The 17265-nt window shown below is 37.6% G+C and overlaps 2 protein-coding genes across 2 annotated transcripts in view; one reads left to right on the forward strand and one right to left on the reverse strand.

The window, feature by feature from the left end:
- The first annotated feature begins 590 nt into the window (after positions 1–590).
- On the forward strand, positions 591–3266 carry b9d1 (B9 protein domain 1). Its single transcript, XM_084425626.1, has 7 exons — positions 591–1079; positions 1196–1264; positions 1519–1627; positions 2219–2315; positions 2419–2481; positions 2786–2853; positions 3006–3266. The coding sequence occupies exons 1-7, from the start codon at positions 1017–1019 to the stop codon at positions 3131–3133; spliced, it is 597 nt and encodes a 198-aa protein (XP_084281752.1). The 5' UTR covers positions 591–1016; the 3' UTR covers positions 3134–3266.
- A 663-nt stretch (positions 3267–3929) lies between these two features.
- epn2 (epsin 2) overlaps positions 3930–17265 on the reverse strand; it is a 28540-nt gene continuing 15204 nt past the window's right edge. Inside the window, exons 3-9 of the mRNA XM_084425545.1 lie at positions 15650–15762; positions 12645–12746; positions 10949–11087; positions 9338–9505; positions 9090–9179; positions 8124–8321; positions 3930–6735 (exon numbers count right to left, since the gene is read on the reverse strand). Coding sequence (XP_084281671.1) covers positions 6359–6735; positions 8124–8321; positions 9090–9179; positions 9338–9505; positions 10949–11087; positions 12645–12746; positions 15650–15762 — 1187 coding nt within the window. The 3' untranslated portion in view covers positions 3930–6358. The remainder of the gene's footprint in view (positions 6736–8123; positions 8322–9089; positions 9180–9337; positions 9506–10948; positions 11088–12644; positions 12747–15649; positions 15763–17265) is intronic.

Below are 17265 nucleotides of genomic sequence, written 5' to 3' on the forward strand. Positions count from 1 at the left end.
GACAACCAGAAAAATGAGGTGGTTAGAAATCCTTTGCAAACCATAGAGTTACATTTAACATCCAATATGCCCAAACATGCCAGATCCAGCAAGTGCTAAAAAAAATGATGAGGTTTGTAAATTATTTCCATAAGAAAAGGGGAACCAGTGGGACAAAAACCACACTTGCACATACATACAATGGTCTACATGGACATGTAGAAACCAGTTATTTAAATTATTTAAAAGTTTTGTCTTTATAGGCCTATGTATTATTTGTGTGGAAAACACAAATTTGCTCTGGAAATATAAATCCATGTTTATCATGCAAATAAATTATTCTCTTGAGAGAAAGAGCTAGTTTCAATGCAGGAAACCGGAAATCTTTATCCATAAAACCGGAAATTGCATTATGCATTAGAAATTACTCCTAAATAGGCCCTAGCTGCATCCGAAACCACAAACTTGACAAAAGAAGTAGCCTATGCCCAAATTCATAGTAGAGTATGAATTTACTCATAAAAGAGTATGCAAAAAGTACCCAGATGACCTACTACTTCCGGCGAGATTCTGAAGTGTGCATATGATGGACATTTGCTATCCATGAGGCCACGGGAGAGGATTTGTGAATGACCGTGAAGCGACGTAACATGGGAATGACAAAATGTCGAATGTAGTAGGCTACTTCTGGATTAGGCTACATTCATACTATAACTGCTTTTTTTTCTTTTCTTTTTTCTGTCGTTAAGTAATGACTTATTCAAAATAAGTATCTACTCAAGAGAATATGCGATTTCGGACGCGGCCCCAATTTCATGTCCACGACAACCACCTAGTGGAAAAGCAATTTACAAACGCGTTTTGTCTAGCAATTTTGGACCTTATTGCCTGCCGTACTGAACGCGTCCATAGCAGCCAGAGATCTGTTGACAACTTGACAACGGGAATCCATTAAGTTACAGCTAACCTGATATTTTAACGCAGAGAGGGTCGTTTGGTGTGATGTAAATGTTTTCCAGGGTGTTAATGGTGTAAAAATGACCTCAAACAATCCAGCTGTTTTTCTTCTCATGATCAACGGGCAAATCGAAGCAGCTGATGTAAGTTAGCAGTGATTTAACGTTATAGAGGCCGAGTTTGATGCAATAAACTGTGTGAGAAGCCTGTCGTTAACGTGTGTTAATTTGATTAATTACATGTCGTGTTTTGTCTAAAGTTCCCAGAATGTGATGATCTGTACTGCAAGTATTGTTTTGTTTATGGACACGACTGGGCGCCCACATCAGTGAGTGACATCAACCTGCTTTACTTCCTTTTGTCTTACAGTAACGGAAATCAGGGCTATAACATTTAATATGTAACTTGAAAAATGATATTAATATGTCATATATTACTAAGTAATTGCCATCTTAATAAAGTAGTGATTCTTTTACAGTTTTATTCGCAACTACTCTTCTTTAGTGACGTCACGACACGTGATATATAAACTTTTGTATTATTCTCACATGTTCAACAACAGTAAGTTTAGTCTTTTCCCAGGGCTTGGAAGAGGGCATTTCTCAAATAACATCAAAAGGTAGAGGATCTCAGAGTTTGGTGTGGAATTTCCCATTGGACATCACATTCAAAAGCACGAACCCATTTGGCTGTAAGTGCGCCTTGTTTTGGTTGAGTCAGAATAATATGCTTGCATTGTATAGAGAGGAATATTAGTCTGAAGATCGGCACAAAATCTGCTGTGTCATATATTGTAATGCAGCTTAATTGTGATCACTATATGTGACCCTGGACCACAAAACCAGTCTTATGGGTCTTGAGTCTATGGCTGAATACGTAAGCTTTCCATTGATGTAGGTTTGTTTGGATAGGACAATATTTGGCCAAGATACAACTATTGAAAATCTGGAATCTGAGGGTGCAAAAAAATCTAAATATTGAGAAAATTGCCTTTAAAGTTGTCCATTTCTGTTGGCAATTGTGCTGCATTCACTCACAAAAATAAATGTTTGATATATTTAAGGTAGGAAATTTACAAAATATCTTCATGGATTGTGATTGTTACTTAATATCCTAATGATTTTTGGCATAAAAGAAAAATCGATAATTTTGACCCATACAATGTTTTGTTGGCTATTGCCACAAATACACCCAGGTTATACATATATTGCCACAAATATCAGGTTAGCTGTAATTTTTATATATATATCCGTTCATCTTTTCACATTTTCTTTTTCTCCAGGGCCCCAGATTGTAGTTAGTGTGTATGGCCCCGACACCTTTGGAAATGATATTGTGAGAGGTTACGGAGCCGTGCACATCCCGTTTATACCTGGAAAGTGAGTCACTCTGAGATTGTGGTGTCGTAATGTAACAAAAGCAGCCAGCATGCTTGAGATGTGTCTGAAATGTACAATTACATGTGAATGCTCTCTGTTCCAGACACACCAGGACCATTCCTATGTTTGTTCCGGAGTCTACGTCAAGACTGCAGAAGTTAACAAGGTTATAACTCATTTCTCACATATTCTAAATGATTTACTGCTCAGTGTTTTACACGCATTTAAATGCAGACGTACGGCAACATTTTAAAATGTACCCAATTTATTATGCACCAGCTTAGGGTTGTGATCTGAATTTAATTTCTTGTTGCCCTTCCCTTTTGTCCTCAATAATTGATATGAACTCAAGTTGTTTCAGTTAAATGTGCAACTTGTATGACAGTTTCAATTGAGCAAGTACATTGTAACTTGAAAACATTGATTTGCATGATAGGCCCTGTATCTAACATGTTTTATCTTGTACTCAGTTGGCTGATGGGAAGGCGTCCAGAGTTCACAGATCCCAAGGTTGTTGCTCAAGGAGAGGGAAGAGAAGGTAAACTTTCATTTAAACTTTGACTTAAAATGAAACCTTGCGGTAGATGCTGACCATCTCTTATCGTAGTGAGTCTTCAAAAATTGTTCTTCTGCAAAAAAAAAAAAAGTGTAATTATGAGCCATAACTGATGCAGTTTTATCTATTTGCAGTCACAAGGGTGCGCTCACAAGGTTTTGTCACGCTACAGTTCAACATTGTGACTAAGGACATGAAGAAGCTGGGTTATGACACCACATCAATAGAACATTCACCTGCAAGAACACCGCAACAGCTATGATAACCTTAAGGATCTTTTTTGGATCTTAGTTGCTTTATTCAGTTAGTTTTGTAGCTGCTTTATAACTACACGTTATATTGATTAATCAGCTTTGTATGTTTTCTTAAATAAACTGATCTTGTTTTGTTTGTCTATAAGAGTCAACCATTTCTGACCGAAATAACTCGGCTTGTCCTTAATTTACACGCCCATCTTAGGGACGGCCATTTTTCTGAAATATTGAATTTTAATATTCGGGCTCATAAAAATCGAATATTCGTTTATTTAAATGACGTTTAACAAGAAAGACCTTATTTTTTAAGTTTAGTTGGGTTTTTTGTCACCAAAAAGCTTACGTTTGAAAGTTTGTCAACTTTTAAGCTTACGATTAGGCAATGTGCACAACAAGCTTATGGTTTTCTTTTAGTTGAAAACATTAAACAATGTGTAAACAAAAAATATAAAGAACAAAAGCATTTAAGCTCAAGAACCCTAAGCATGAAAGCATTCAAGTACACCCCAAAAACAAAATCAATACTTAAAAAAAAAAAAAGGGCATAATAGGACCTTTACCTTTAACATTTTTGTTACTTGAAAAACAAACATTACCTGAGATAAACAAAGTTTACTTTTTTTAATTTCAGTTAGTCCTCATTTTGCTAACTTGATGTACTAAAATAAATAAAACTGAAAAACTATTACATTAATAAGAAATATACTAGTTCAAAATACACAAAATTATATATATATATATATACACGGCGCCATAACGGGATGTGATATTGGCGTGTTTACTAACAGCATGAAGAGACGGATCAAAAGTCATTGATACAATTTATTTGTTTTACCACTGCAGCTACAGGTCCTTTATCACTTGCTGTGGTTTAGATGGCAATAAAACAATCACTCTTCCTGTGACCTTCCTACAAAACCATTACACAGAAATAAGGTACACAACAATATGTTACAATAGAACAGATGATAAATTATATTATACAGTTATAATGCCAACAAGTTGAGCACATATCCATAAAAAGCAGCCTGCTCCCAGTAATATGAGACAGTTTGGTAAATACACAGACACAACAACATGGAAAAATAAAATGTTATGCATGTTCACAAGGTTAGTCCTCCACAATAAATGCATATTGAGTACATAACAGAAGAACGAGTGATACAGGGCAACAGCAAAACAAGATGGCCGAGACTAAATGAGCAAGATATCGTATGGATTCAAAAGTCAAACTAGTCTGCATAATCGAGTACAGTGATGTTCACTAGCAGGGAGTCTTGTTTAGCAGGATTAGAGCCTGCTTAAACCATCGTGTCCATCAAAAGCGCATTACATACATCTTAAAGCTCTCTTAGCCACAACCATCCCCTAAAATGCCTGAGTATGCCTGCAGATTATTTACCATAACACACCTAGGCTCTGCTACAAGGCTGCACATGGTCAGTACTACCACAATATTTCCAGCAGAGGTCGCTAGCTCACAGATGAGAGAAACCGTAGAGTCCATACTCTAGTAATCAAGAAAACAAAAGCAGTAATATTGATGATAATAATATGGGAACAATTGAAGATAGATAAATGCGTAGTCAGTTAGAAAACGGCCGCAGCTCTGCATTTAAAAAGGACAAGCAATGTCACTTTGGTAACTACTATTCATCTTGTGCTTAACTCGTTGAATTAAAAAGTGTAGACATTGCAAGCCACACGACACACCTACTAAGTCTAGGCGTTCTTGCTTTAAATCGACCGCTAATTGTGATATCAAACGATTCGTAGTCTAGTTTAAGTCTCATTTAATGACAAAACGGTGGCCAAAATAAACTCATTGGAATACAGAACAATGCAATTGAACCACAGGGGTCTAGCTGCAGAAAGATGCATGACCCCTAACATACATTTACACCACATATTCAACAACAAAAACAACCCTAGAAAATAGATCACACAATCTATTACGGGACCCCTCCCACACTATGACCTGTCTCAGCGTCTCCGCTCATTCACGTAACACAATAAGGAAGTTAGCTTTCCATACAGAACAGAGGATTTTGTTAACAACAAGCTTTGATATACTTTTCTCCAACGGAAGCAGTGATTAGTGATACAGCTGTTGGTTATAACAGTAAGATGCATTAGGACCTGATGAAGATAAACAAACACAAAATGACCTCCCGTTTCCCTTTTCTCCATCCACACGCGCACACATAAATTAAAAAACGTAACTGAAATGATCACATTTCAGGTTGTTGGATACTCACAGAGAAGCTAAGCGGATGAATTCAAATCATTAGTATCGATTAGCTGTGGAAATATGGAGCTGTGCAAATAGTGAGCTGTACTGAATTGAATTGAAAGAACCCATTCACCCAATAAACAACGTCTTGGGATTGTAAAGCAGTAAAAAACAGGCTTCGGTATAAAAGTTGAGCCGTATTATGATATGCAAACCAACTCCCTGTCATGCATTAAAAAAAGAAAAGGAAGAACGAACAACTCTCCACTTCAGTATGAAGTTCATCTTTCAATGCATCAGGTTTAAAACCATTCACACATGCAGTTCACAGACTCTCTCTCTCTCTCTCCTAGTCCTCAGATTTGCTCGTGTCTTAGTGAACGGTTTCCCATCTTGCGCTAAGGACTAACGGTGGGCAAACAGTCAAAGGAAGATAGATCAGAGCATGTGCAAAATCCCTGCTTGGAACATCAAAATCATTTCCATGTAAACTGATAGAGAGTCCTCTAAACTGTCTACTTAAGCGTACTGTAAATACACATAGTGTATATGCACTGCGTAGAACGTACAGGCTGCTTGGATTAAAAGGGTTAGAGCTTTATCTAGCACGCTGCTCGAAAGATTAGAAATTAGAAAAATTAAGACAAACCAGTACTCCTAGTTTTAAGCCTCTGATAAAAAAAGTAAGCCATCAATAAGAAGTTAAAAACAGGACCCCTTTGAACGGGAGAGCAAAATCTCCTAGACTCTGTATCGCTGATGGTTTCTTTCGAGGAAATTTAGAAAAGAATACCAAATTGCTGTATGGTACCAATCTCTGACAGGAGAGGAAGGGAATCGCCTGCCAGTGTAAAACCTGTAAACACCACTGCTACTCCCAAAAGTCTCAAAATAGCACACCGGTTTTGGGGGAACACAACCAACTATGTTGTCTATACCATAGAAACGGGGGTGGGAGAGAGATTTGCGTGGGTTTCGGGGAGGCAGCCTATGTTGTTCCTCACAATAAGAAGGGGTTGGTTGTGCCGCCGGCTTGTGTTGCTGCGCCTGTGGGCGGCAGCCCTCCGCTCATGAGCGGCTGGGGCATGGACATGGATGCTGGGATCCCCATGCTTGGCATCATCTGGCCCACAGGCCCAAGAGGAGCCATGCCGGTCATGGGTACCATGGAGACGGAGCCGGCTGGGGGCAATGAGGAGAGAGGCAAGGGCTCGTTGCTCCTCTGGGCAATGCTGTTGAAGGCCTGCCCACTGAGGCCCATCATGGGACTGACTCTCATCTGGTTGAGGGTGGGCGGCTGTGGCTGGTTCACCTGGAAGGGGTTGACTTGAGCTGCAGTTGCAGGCGCCGGAGCCGAAGCTGCTCCTGAGGCTGAAACTAAACCAGTGGGAGATACAGGTGAGCTCGTTGCTAAACAAGGGCTTTTAAAATCCAAATTTAAGGCTCAAGACCTACACAAATAAAATGTCTATTTAGAAAAAATAAATAATAATCGATACAGTCTCAAAATAAATCATGCATATCAAAAACGTTTACTTTGTTAAACAGGCTGCTCAACAAGGACTTTATACTTCTTATTAGCAAAACAGGTAGTTTAAAAGCTATTTTAAAATATGCAAGTCATGTTTTATCCAATATGTAATGAATTTGGTTTATGTACCAATATATCAATACTTAAAGGAATTAGAGGTCGAGCATTATTAGATTTTGCTGATACGATAATAATGTGTTTAAAGATAGACAGATTATTGCAAAACTAGTAAAACCTATATACTGAATGTTTGTTTAAGCAAAATATCTATAATAAACAGAAAAAAAAATATGCATAAAGCGCAAAAGTAAAAAAATAAATGTATAAAATAAATTTGTAACTACAAATAAGACTTAAACTGGGACTCTTATTTTGAAATATATACATACAGTATCACGATTACTGATATAAATGTAAGACCTCGCAAAACAATAAAGGACTTTAGCTTATTCACCATATCCCCCAGAGTTAGATAAGTCCATACATACCCTTCTCATCTCCATGCTGTCTGACATGTATATTCGTCTCATGTAACTGTCTGACGCACCCACCGCTAGCCTAGCTTAGCACAAAGACTGGAGGTAAATGGCTCCAGATAGCATACTGCTCCCAATAAGTGACAAAATAACGCCAACGTTTTCCCATTTACATGTTGTGATTTGTATAGTCACAGCGTGTACAAATAACAAGGTCACATGAGACACAGCCATCTTCTAACCGTATACATACTAGGAACTATATTCTCAGAAGCCGAAGCACTGCTACTTCTGCGGAGTGATTTACTCCAACTCTGAATGAACTCTCTGCTCCTCACCACGGGGTTTCTCAGGTGCTGCGAGCAAATCACTCCGCCCAAGTAGCAGTGCTTCGCCTTCTGAGAATATAGTTCCTAGTATGTATACGGTTAGATGTCTGTGTCTCATGTGACCTTGTTATTTGTACACACTGTGACTATACAAATCACAACATGTATATAGAAAAATGTTGGCGTTATTTTGTCACTTATTGGGAGCAGTATGCTAGCTGGAGCCGTTTACCTCCAGTCTTCGTGCTAAGCTAGGCTAGCGGTGGGTGCGTCAGACAGAGTAACGGCACGCACGGAGATGAGAAGGGTATGTATGGACTTATCTAACTCTGGGGGATACGGTGAATAAGCTAAAGTCCCAAAAATTCGGCGTGTTCCTTTAAGACTTTTCTTAAACCATTAAGAAAACATGTTAGTGGTGAAGGGTACCTCCAGCAAGGAAGGGGTTGGAGACTGGAGCCTGCTGGAGAGGCTTGCTGACCAGAGAGTCTAGGTTGACGAGAGCGGCGTTGGGACCCAGGAAAGACTCTGGAGTTTTTCTGGTTGGGCCGCTCGGTAAGTCAAACAGATCAGAGCCTACAGACAAGCTGGTCTGTGATGGCAAGGCAGAGCTTCCTCGACCATCACCTGCGAAAAGCATCACATCCTCATATCATTCCTAACAAGAGACAACCCTTCTTTTAACTAGTAAACTGTAGGGATAAAATTCTGGGCTGAATCCAAAACTTCAGAAATGCTCTTCTCTAGAGTAATTTTTTCTACCCATCTAATGAGTTTATGGACATTGAATAGCTTTCTTGAAGTAAATGTAAAATTAAGTGACATTGTAAAAGCCTACAAGTTGTTTTATTGACATCTTTCTCTATTGAAATACTGATTGAGCGAATACATGAGACAGGATTCATTTCTGTAAGCTATAATGTATCTTTCAACATTCCTTATGGTGTTCACCCATATTTATTTTGTGCTGTAACTAGTAGTAAAGAGGAGATGAGATGACCGGTTCATGTGCACTTGATCAGTGCTGCCACTTGAACTGAGGCACTACAGTGATCCTTCACGGCGTATTAAACAGTGGCAAAACCACATTTATTGTTTGAATTTCATAATAAAATCGACAGAATTTTAAAGTTGAAACTTTGCTTCATATTAAAAGTAACAAAGCGTTTAGCAGGTGTGCTACAAATATTTTGTTAAGTTTTGTTAATGCTGCACATCAACAGAAAAAAAAAAAAGCTTAAAAAAAGTTCAACATCAACAGACTAAAGATTTTAGATTTGAGAAACCATATCATTACCAATTAAAATAATAGCTATTTCAACCGAAACCTTTTGGTAACCGAAATTTCGGTGCATCCCTAAGTAAACCGTAGTAGTAGAAGTGGTCAGCATTTACCTGTCAGTGCTGAGGAGCGAAGACTATCAAACTCAGAGAGGTCCTCCCCGGAAGTACCATTTGGTGCGGAAAAAAGATCAAAGCCACCGACTGAGGGAAATGAGAGATGGTTGGGATTAAAAATAAAGAAAGAAAACCTTTAACTTATAAAATACAAGACATTAAAAAGATCTATGAATTCGAAATAAAGAGAGTGGCCTTATTTCCTAATGTAACATATATTTTGAACTTGAGTTTTCAGAGCTCACCTGTGGTAGGAGCTTTGGGGCGGGTGGCAGGAATTGGGCCCCAGGGATCAGCAGCTGCAGGAGCTGGGGTCGACCCCCAGGGGTCACTGCTCTTCAGAGGAGTGACTGAGGAAGAGGCACTGGGAAGACCCCAGGGATCCACAGGAGCAGCTGGCTTAGGGGTGGCACCTGGAAGATACACACAGATGTGTTAGGTAACTGACAACTTAAGTAAAAACTACGATGAAAAATCACTGCCGCTATCCTAGGCGAACACTTTTAACAATAAAAAATAAAAAAATAAAAAAAATAAACCCTGTTGAGACTTCCAAGTCGCAATGTAACTGAAGTAGCGTCAGATCTTTTCTTCCATATTGTGACGTACATCTGAGTGAAATGGATGATGGAGAAAAAAAAAAAAAATAGGGCAGGTACTTCTTATCCATCACTTGTTGATTAGTTTAATCTAAATGCTAGCTTGTAGTTGATTTTAAGATGGCGACTGGGTTTAAGTGGACTTAATGATTGGAGAAGTTCAGCATTAGTTACCAGAGAGAAGTCTGTCGTTTCACTGGAAGGTCAAGCTGACATTTTGACTAAAAAGAATTACATTTAAAAATTAAATAAGTTACAAAAAAAAAAAAAAAACACAATAAGATACATTTAGAAAATAAATAAGGTGAATTTCCATATCATGCGGTGTTTAATTATATCAAAAATAGCAAATACGGCCAGAGAAATTCTATTTTATAAATTAGTGTGACAGCTGATGCAAGTTAAATGGGAGTGAAGGTGGCCCAATTATGAAATATGCAGTCACAGTTTTTGCTGTTTCATCCTCCAGAAGACACGTACACCTGCCTCTCCATTCGCTTCATGACTTCAGTCTGGCTTAATTTTCAGAACATTTGCAAGCGATTAAGAGAACTGGGCTGTTCGAAGAGGAACCCCTTTACAGACTCTCTGCTCACTCTACCAGTGCAGATCTGAATACTGAGTCTCTTTTGTTTTGAGCACACTGGAATGCACAACTACCGGCCTAGCTACATTACTGAGCTGCCACGAAGAGCTACAGGCACAAACAACATTATGAAATAGAGCCTGTGGGGGGGAGGGGGGCCCCCTAAAAGAAAAGGGAGCTTTTGGTTAACAGGTGGTCTTCACATCCTGAGCAATGAGGGTTTTTTTTTTTTTATATGTGACAAAATTAGATGCAAATCTGCCTTAACTTAGTATCATATCTATTATGCAAATGATTCTGGCGAGAAAGTGTAAAAAAATAAAAAAATATTCACAGCAGGAAGCTGATACAAGCTTATAGTCAATGTGATATTATTAGCCACAGACAAATGTGATCTTGAACGTGAAGGGTGTTTGAAACTAGCTATTGTTGTGTATGTGCCAGACTTCAAGATGATAAAACTAAAAATAGTGTTCGTGTTAGGTCTGGGCGATATATTTTCTTCATATCTCAATATTTATATATTTGCACCAAATTGGTTTAAAACCAGGAAGGATAGTATAACAAGTCTAATGGCCAACCAAAAGTGCATTATAATATTTACATTGCTATGATATTTACAATCTTATTTATATTGTCCAGCCCTAGTTTGTGCGCGTGTCTGTAATTACCGTAGGACTGCCAGGGGTCTGAGGCGGGGGCTGCGGCTGCGGCTGCGGCTGCAGCACCTGCTCCCCAAGGGTCCGCAGCTTGATCGGCAGGGCCCTTGAGAACCGGGTCAATCAGATCCATCAGAGAAGACTGTGGAGGCTGAACACACAGTGAAAGAGATAAGTGCCTACAATTACATCTTACTGACCAAAACAATCACACCAGCTACAGTCAATGTGAACTTGGTAGCAAATCGGAAGATAAATACTCACATTGAGTAAACAAGTCCGCAAGGAAAGAAAGGGAAGATTATGTTAATTGAAGAGATAAAAAAAAAAAAAAAAAAAAAAAAAAAGGTTTTCTGATGGCATTACTTCGCTAAAAGTAGTTTTGTGGTAAACCATTAAAGTCAGACCATAGAACTTATTTTTTTTTAAACAACAACAAAAAAAATGAATGAAGGCAAAAAAAGTGATTAAAACAAATTCAGTATTTTTATTCAGCAGGGATGCATTAAATTTATCAAACAAATGTATTTAGTTTCAACAAAAATATTGAGCAGCACAACGGTTTTCAACATTGATAATAATAATAACAACAATAACAGTGTCTATTGTATTTACAAGTGCAAATATCCCACCTTGTTGGTAAAGGCTATTTACACTAACTCCGCCCACCAATGTCTGGTTGGGCCAGACAAAAGTACAAAAAACACCTGTGTTTCACCGGTGCGATCAACCTTTTGCAGAACTCGTTCCTCTACCTTTTCCCATCACATTTCAGACTGGAAAGGCATTTATCTTCAATAAATATAAAGAAAATATGTAAAAAGTAGAATTAAAGTGCCTAACGGTTATTTACTAATAAAGTGTTTGTCAGGTAGGGTTAAGGGTAGGTGTAGTGTGGGATTTACTGACCCTATAAGGCGGCATTTATTTAATAAATATATAATTTAATCATTATTGCATACTGTTCTATAATTAACTAATATTCTGAGGTGCAAATAGTATCCAACTACTATTTACACTTATTGCAAGAAAATACTGCAATCTATTGCAATATTTATTTTAGTAAACAAATAGCTGCTGCCTAATAATAAATGTTTCTTAAGCAGCAAATCATCATATTGGAATGATTTCTGAAGGATCATGTGACACTGAAGACTGGAGAAATGATGCTGAAAATTCAGCTTTGACATCAGGAATAAATTACATTTAAAAAAAAAGCTCAAATAGAAAATTATTTTAAATAGTAACAAGTATTTTTGATCAAATAAATGTTCATAAGAGACAAAACAATCTTCTGAACTGTAGTGTACATTTATATATTCATAAATTCTAACCTAAAATCAAACCAAATGATGACTGAAAAAAAGGGTATTTTCTTCTACTTTACAGGATTTGTGCACTTTTCTCCCCAAACTGGAAGGGAAAAATAGCAGAATTCTGCTCAATTTAATTAAGTCAATTAGGCCTTCGGCTTCTGAAAAATGTGAATATGGTGAATAACTTTATTCTTGTTTTACGGTACTTTCTACACAAGTAAGACAATCATTTAAGTTTGGAACAACATGAGGTTGAGTAAATTATGAGAGAATTACTCTCTCTTAATAAATGAACATGCAGGAGGTGAGGGATGTTTAAACTAGAGTTTTGTGTGGCCACAGATTCCTTTCAGGCCTACTGATGAGTTAAAGCACTCAGAGCCTGCACCTACCTCTTTCTTCTTCTTGGCCACTTTCCCTCCGCTGGAGTCTTTACGGCTTTCTTCCAGAGCCATCTGGAGCCGTAGGTCATCCCCACGACGCATCCTCTCCTCCTGAACAACCACACACAGACACACAAAAGAATACGTTATAGCACACATATTATGGAGCGCATGCCTTCTGCTGAATCTCAGCATGAACCTGCTGCCCTGTTGTTGTGATTCATCGTGATTCAGCATCAAAAATCAGTTACTTAAGCTTGTAAAAATTTTAAGATTATGCAATTACACACTGAACTCAATTGTGTTAGAAAACCAAGAGACACACCCGGTACTTTGTTTCCTCATCGGGTTGCTTTCAAAGGGCAGAGGAGACAGGAAGGAAGTGAGAAATGTAAAGTATGTTAGTGGGAAGCAACTGAAGATAGGCTGTAAGTCCCTTAGCTAATTTGGTGGCAGTAAATAACTTTGCATTTGGTTAGTCAAATTCAAGATGAATTAAATCTTCCAAGCGGAAGGAGACCAAGAACAGAGATCTGCTTAAAAATTATCAGATATTCATAAGGTGATCAATCAAGGCTGCTGTAGTTTAGTGTGACCAAAGGTTAGGTTAACTGAAAATATCAAACATGTTTATTGGTGAACGTTTCTAATATTTTTGCGTATTTTAGTGTAGAGCTGTAATATTGAGCATGTCGGTACAGAATGATTAATGCAGAAGGCAAATACAACAGAGAAAGGACATTGTTTACACAGCAGAAAAGCTAGAGATGAGTGATGCTCTTTCAACATTTCACTAGAAGCCTCATTTTATCTACGGTTAAACCGCTACGGTTCCCTTCATCTCATAATGATCACAAATCTGGGACATCTGACTGTCTCATACAATTATGTCCATTTATGAAATGACCCCTAAATTGTAGTTTGCCTGACAGGGAAGAAGCTCACAGAGTGAATTACCCTTTATCGACACATGACAGCTATAAGCTAACAAGTACAGTGAGATTCAAGCGTGCCAGTAGTGCTACACAGAAATGAGACGAGCCCCTCCTCACCAGTTCCAACATGCCCGTTTTTCATTTGGAAATTTATCCCAGATGTCCAAACACACACAGAATTCCTTCACATTATTCCTTGAGCAGCTGATATGAGTCCCAAGCATAATCAGAGCTTCCAGGAAAATTATATTTCCTAAAGTATCAGCTGCCCCACTTCATCACTTTTATAAGACGTGCAAGATGTGGTTTTAAATACCAGTGAGACAATTGTGTGGTTGTATGGCTTCCACACTAATTTGTACATTTCCTAAACAATATCTTCTGGCTAGACTGGCCCGACTTTGCAAAAAAAAAAAGTGGGTGGATTTGTGTAACTTGCAATTGGGAAGAAAGACAGCCAGTATAAGCTCATATTTCCCATTTCTTGATGCTGCACACTTAGATTTGAAATGCAAGTATAGTGAAAGCGGCTTTCATGTGATGCAAAAATCCCAGAAATAGAGTTAGAGTTATCACCATTGCCTAATAATACAGTGCCCTGGTTAGTGTGTGTAAATGGTACAGATGTCTGGGAGGCACAGTAAGGTTAATATGTATCTGATAAGACCACATACAAAATATTATGGTGACAAATACTGGCCTAAACATTATTTAAAAATATGACACTGCCAATTCAAACTCCTGTGTCACAAATACTTTTCCACATTTGATGCAGTAAATGACTATTTGATTATGGTCACAGTGTGGTTCACCTTTGCTAATAGTGGACCATTAGAGCAAGTCATTCTCTGAAATTGCATGCTGCTTGTCTGGGTGGTGAAAATACGGTTTTAACTATGGAGTGTTGTTCATAAATATTGGAGCAAATTAAAATCAAGGAATGAAAATAACCAGAATCAAAAACTGAAATAAGTTATTTCGAGCTCAAAATGTGGAGGAGTTCATAGGGATGCATTGATTTATTTTGAAATCTATTTTCGAAATCTTTAAACTTAAAAAATGTATTCCGTGAATAGGCCTCACACCATGTCCAAAGCAGGTGCAGCTCAACAGACTTCAGGCATGATGTATTGTTGGAGGCCAAAACTCAGAAACAAATTAGCATTTTGACACTCCTGGTTCTATCTTCTTGAGGTCAATGGGTTTTTTCAATAGGTCTTTGGTTAAATGTCTGAAATTGGGTCTGTGGTTAACAAGCTCAAGATATTTTCACGTTTTATTCTATGACATGAAACGCATTAGTAATACCCCAATTGTGATTTTTCTAAAGTTTTTACCTTGAAAAAGGCAGTTGTGAAAAAGTGGCTAAACAGAACTAGAGGTTGTCAGGGACATTAAATGCCACACAACAGGTAGTCATATACTCACTAGACTGCTTTTGTTTATAATTGTGCTCTTGTAAAAATACATAAGAACTAATTGATGGAACCCAGGGTGATGCTAACTTTCAGGTTGGCCAACAAAAATATGAAATCACTGCAGCATATAAAAGCAATAAAAGCTCTCTTTAAATGTACCTCTGTGCTTCTAGGTAGACCCACCGAACAAGTTATAGAGGGCTTTTCAATCCACAAATCAGCAACATTCACCATGCATTTAATGTAGCAACGCTAACTGTAACCATGTTATTGTGGCAGAAATAGCTTAATGTTTTTTTCATTTTTCATTTCAGGGTTCGTACAACCTTTTGAGTGTGAAATTCAAGCCCTTTTCCAGCACTTCAAAGCTCTAATGGTACATTTAATAAGAGTAGAATATTTTAAGAAGGTTTTTGCATGTTACTGCTGTTAATAAAAAAAAAAAAAAAGCTTTACTGTCAAATGTCCAATAAACAAACATGTAATATTATTAGTAACTAGACTTATTAATGCAAAATAATAGTGATTTTATGATTAAATTAACTATGATTAAAAATCCCCCCAGCACTACCAAATCAGGTGCTGGTGCCACCATCTGTAGAACTTAGTGGCTACTGCTCTGAAATGTCAGTCTAGTGCCCTGTAACGTGATGTACTGCACCTGCTCGGCAGCCTCTCGACTCATGGCAAGAGCCAGTTGCAACTGTAGCTCTTCTTCTCCACTCGTCTGAGGCCTGGCTTGCTCCAACTCTGAAGATGCATTGGGAGATGTGGCTGAAACAAACAAAATACACATACAATGCCATTATCATTCAAGCAATGCACTGCTACCACACCCGGTTGGGTCCATGAGGAAGTTGTCAGGCCAGAATAAAGCAGCCAAATTTCCATCTGCATGGCCGGGCAAGTCACAACAGCCTGCATATTATTTCAGATTATTTTATTTAGTGCCACGTCAGCATTCAAAGCTATTTTCATGGCAAAAATGTAATTACAAAAATACAAATATCATATAAATACAATAAAAACCAAACAAAAAGAGCAAGTCATATTATACAAGATTTTTTTAATTAACATATGATTAAAAAAAAAAAATCCCAAACCTTTTCAGGCATAATCTTACTAAAGTCAAGTTAGTAAAGTTGATTTAAAGTATTAAGTCCAGGACAATCTAATAAAATATGTTTAACAGATAAAGGAATCTTACAAAACATACATAAATTTGGATCTTCACCTTTAAGCAAAAAAGCATGGGTCAAACTTGTATGACCCATACAACATCTGGTGTAGACCACTTGATCAAGTCTAGTTTTAAGAGTGATAAAAAGTCTGTCTGTAATTTCCGGATGAGTTTCATATAGCTTATATTTTCCACTCTTCTTGCCACTAAACTTATCACTTCATCTAAAACTACAACATGTTTATTAGATCCTATACCAACTAAGCTACTGAAAGAAGTGTTACCTGTAGTGGAAGAGCCTCTCCTCAATATTATTAACTCATCTTTATCTTTAGGTCATGTTCCAAGAACATTTAAACTGGCAGTTATAAAACCTCTCATTAAGAAACCACAATTAGATCTTAATAATCTAGCAAATTATAGACCCATTTCAAATCTTCCATTTATGTCTAAAATATTAGAAAAAGTGGTGTCTGCTCAATTGTGTTCTTTCTTGCAAGAAAATGATATCTATGAAAAGTTTCAGTCTGGTTTCAGGCCGCACCATAGCACTGAAACTGCGCTCGTTAAAATCACAAATGATTTACTTTTAGCTTCTGACCAAGGCTGTATCTCAATACTAGTCTTACGTGATCTTAGTGCTGCGTTCGATACTATAGATCACACAATACTCTTAGATCGACTACAAAATTATACTGGTGTTCAAGGACAAGCATTAAGCTGGTTCAGATCATACTTATCTGACCGCTACCATTTTGTCTATTTAAATGGAGAAAAATCGATCATAACTCCTGTAAACTATGGAGTGCCGCAGGGATCTGTGTTAGGCCCTCTATTATTCTCAGTATATATGATGCCACTTGGAAATATTATAAGGAAACATGGAATTAGTTTCCATTGTTATGCTGATGACACTCAAATATATATTTTGTCACGGCCAGATGAAAACGCTAAATTATCCAAATTGACAGAGTGTGTTAACGATATAAAAGATTGGATGACGCGTAATTTTCTTTTATTAAATCCAGACAAAACAGAGGTATTACTTATCGGTTCAAAAAACCACCCGCAAAACCTCTCGCAATACAACTTTAACA

Source organism: Rutilus rutilus (assembly GCF_951802725.1).
Source record: "Rutilus rutilus genome assembly, chromosome: 1".
NCBI classification, from domain to species: Eukaryota; Metazoa; Chordata; class Actinopteri; order Cypriniformes; family Leuciscidae; genus Rutilus; species Rutilus rutilus.

Coding starts and splice junctions, on each gene's coding strand:
- b9d1 (XM_084425626.1), top strand. CDS start 1,017: ATGACCTCAAACAATCCAGCTGTTTTTCTTCTCATGATCAACGGGCAA. Junction 1,080..1,195: donor GGCAAATCGAAGCAGCTGAT/GTAAGTTAGCAG, acceptor TTTTGTCTAAAG/TTCCCAGAATGTGATGATCT. Junction 2,482..2,785: donor AGACTGCAGAAGTTAACAAG/GTTATAACTCAT, acceptor TCTTGTACTCAG/TTGGCTGATGGGAAGGCGTC.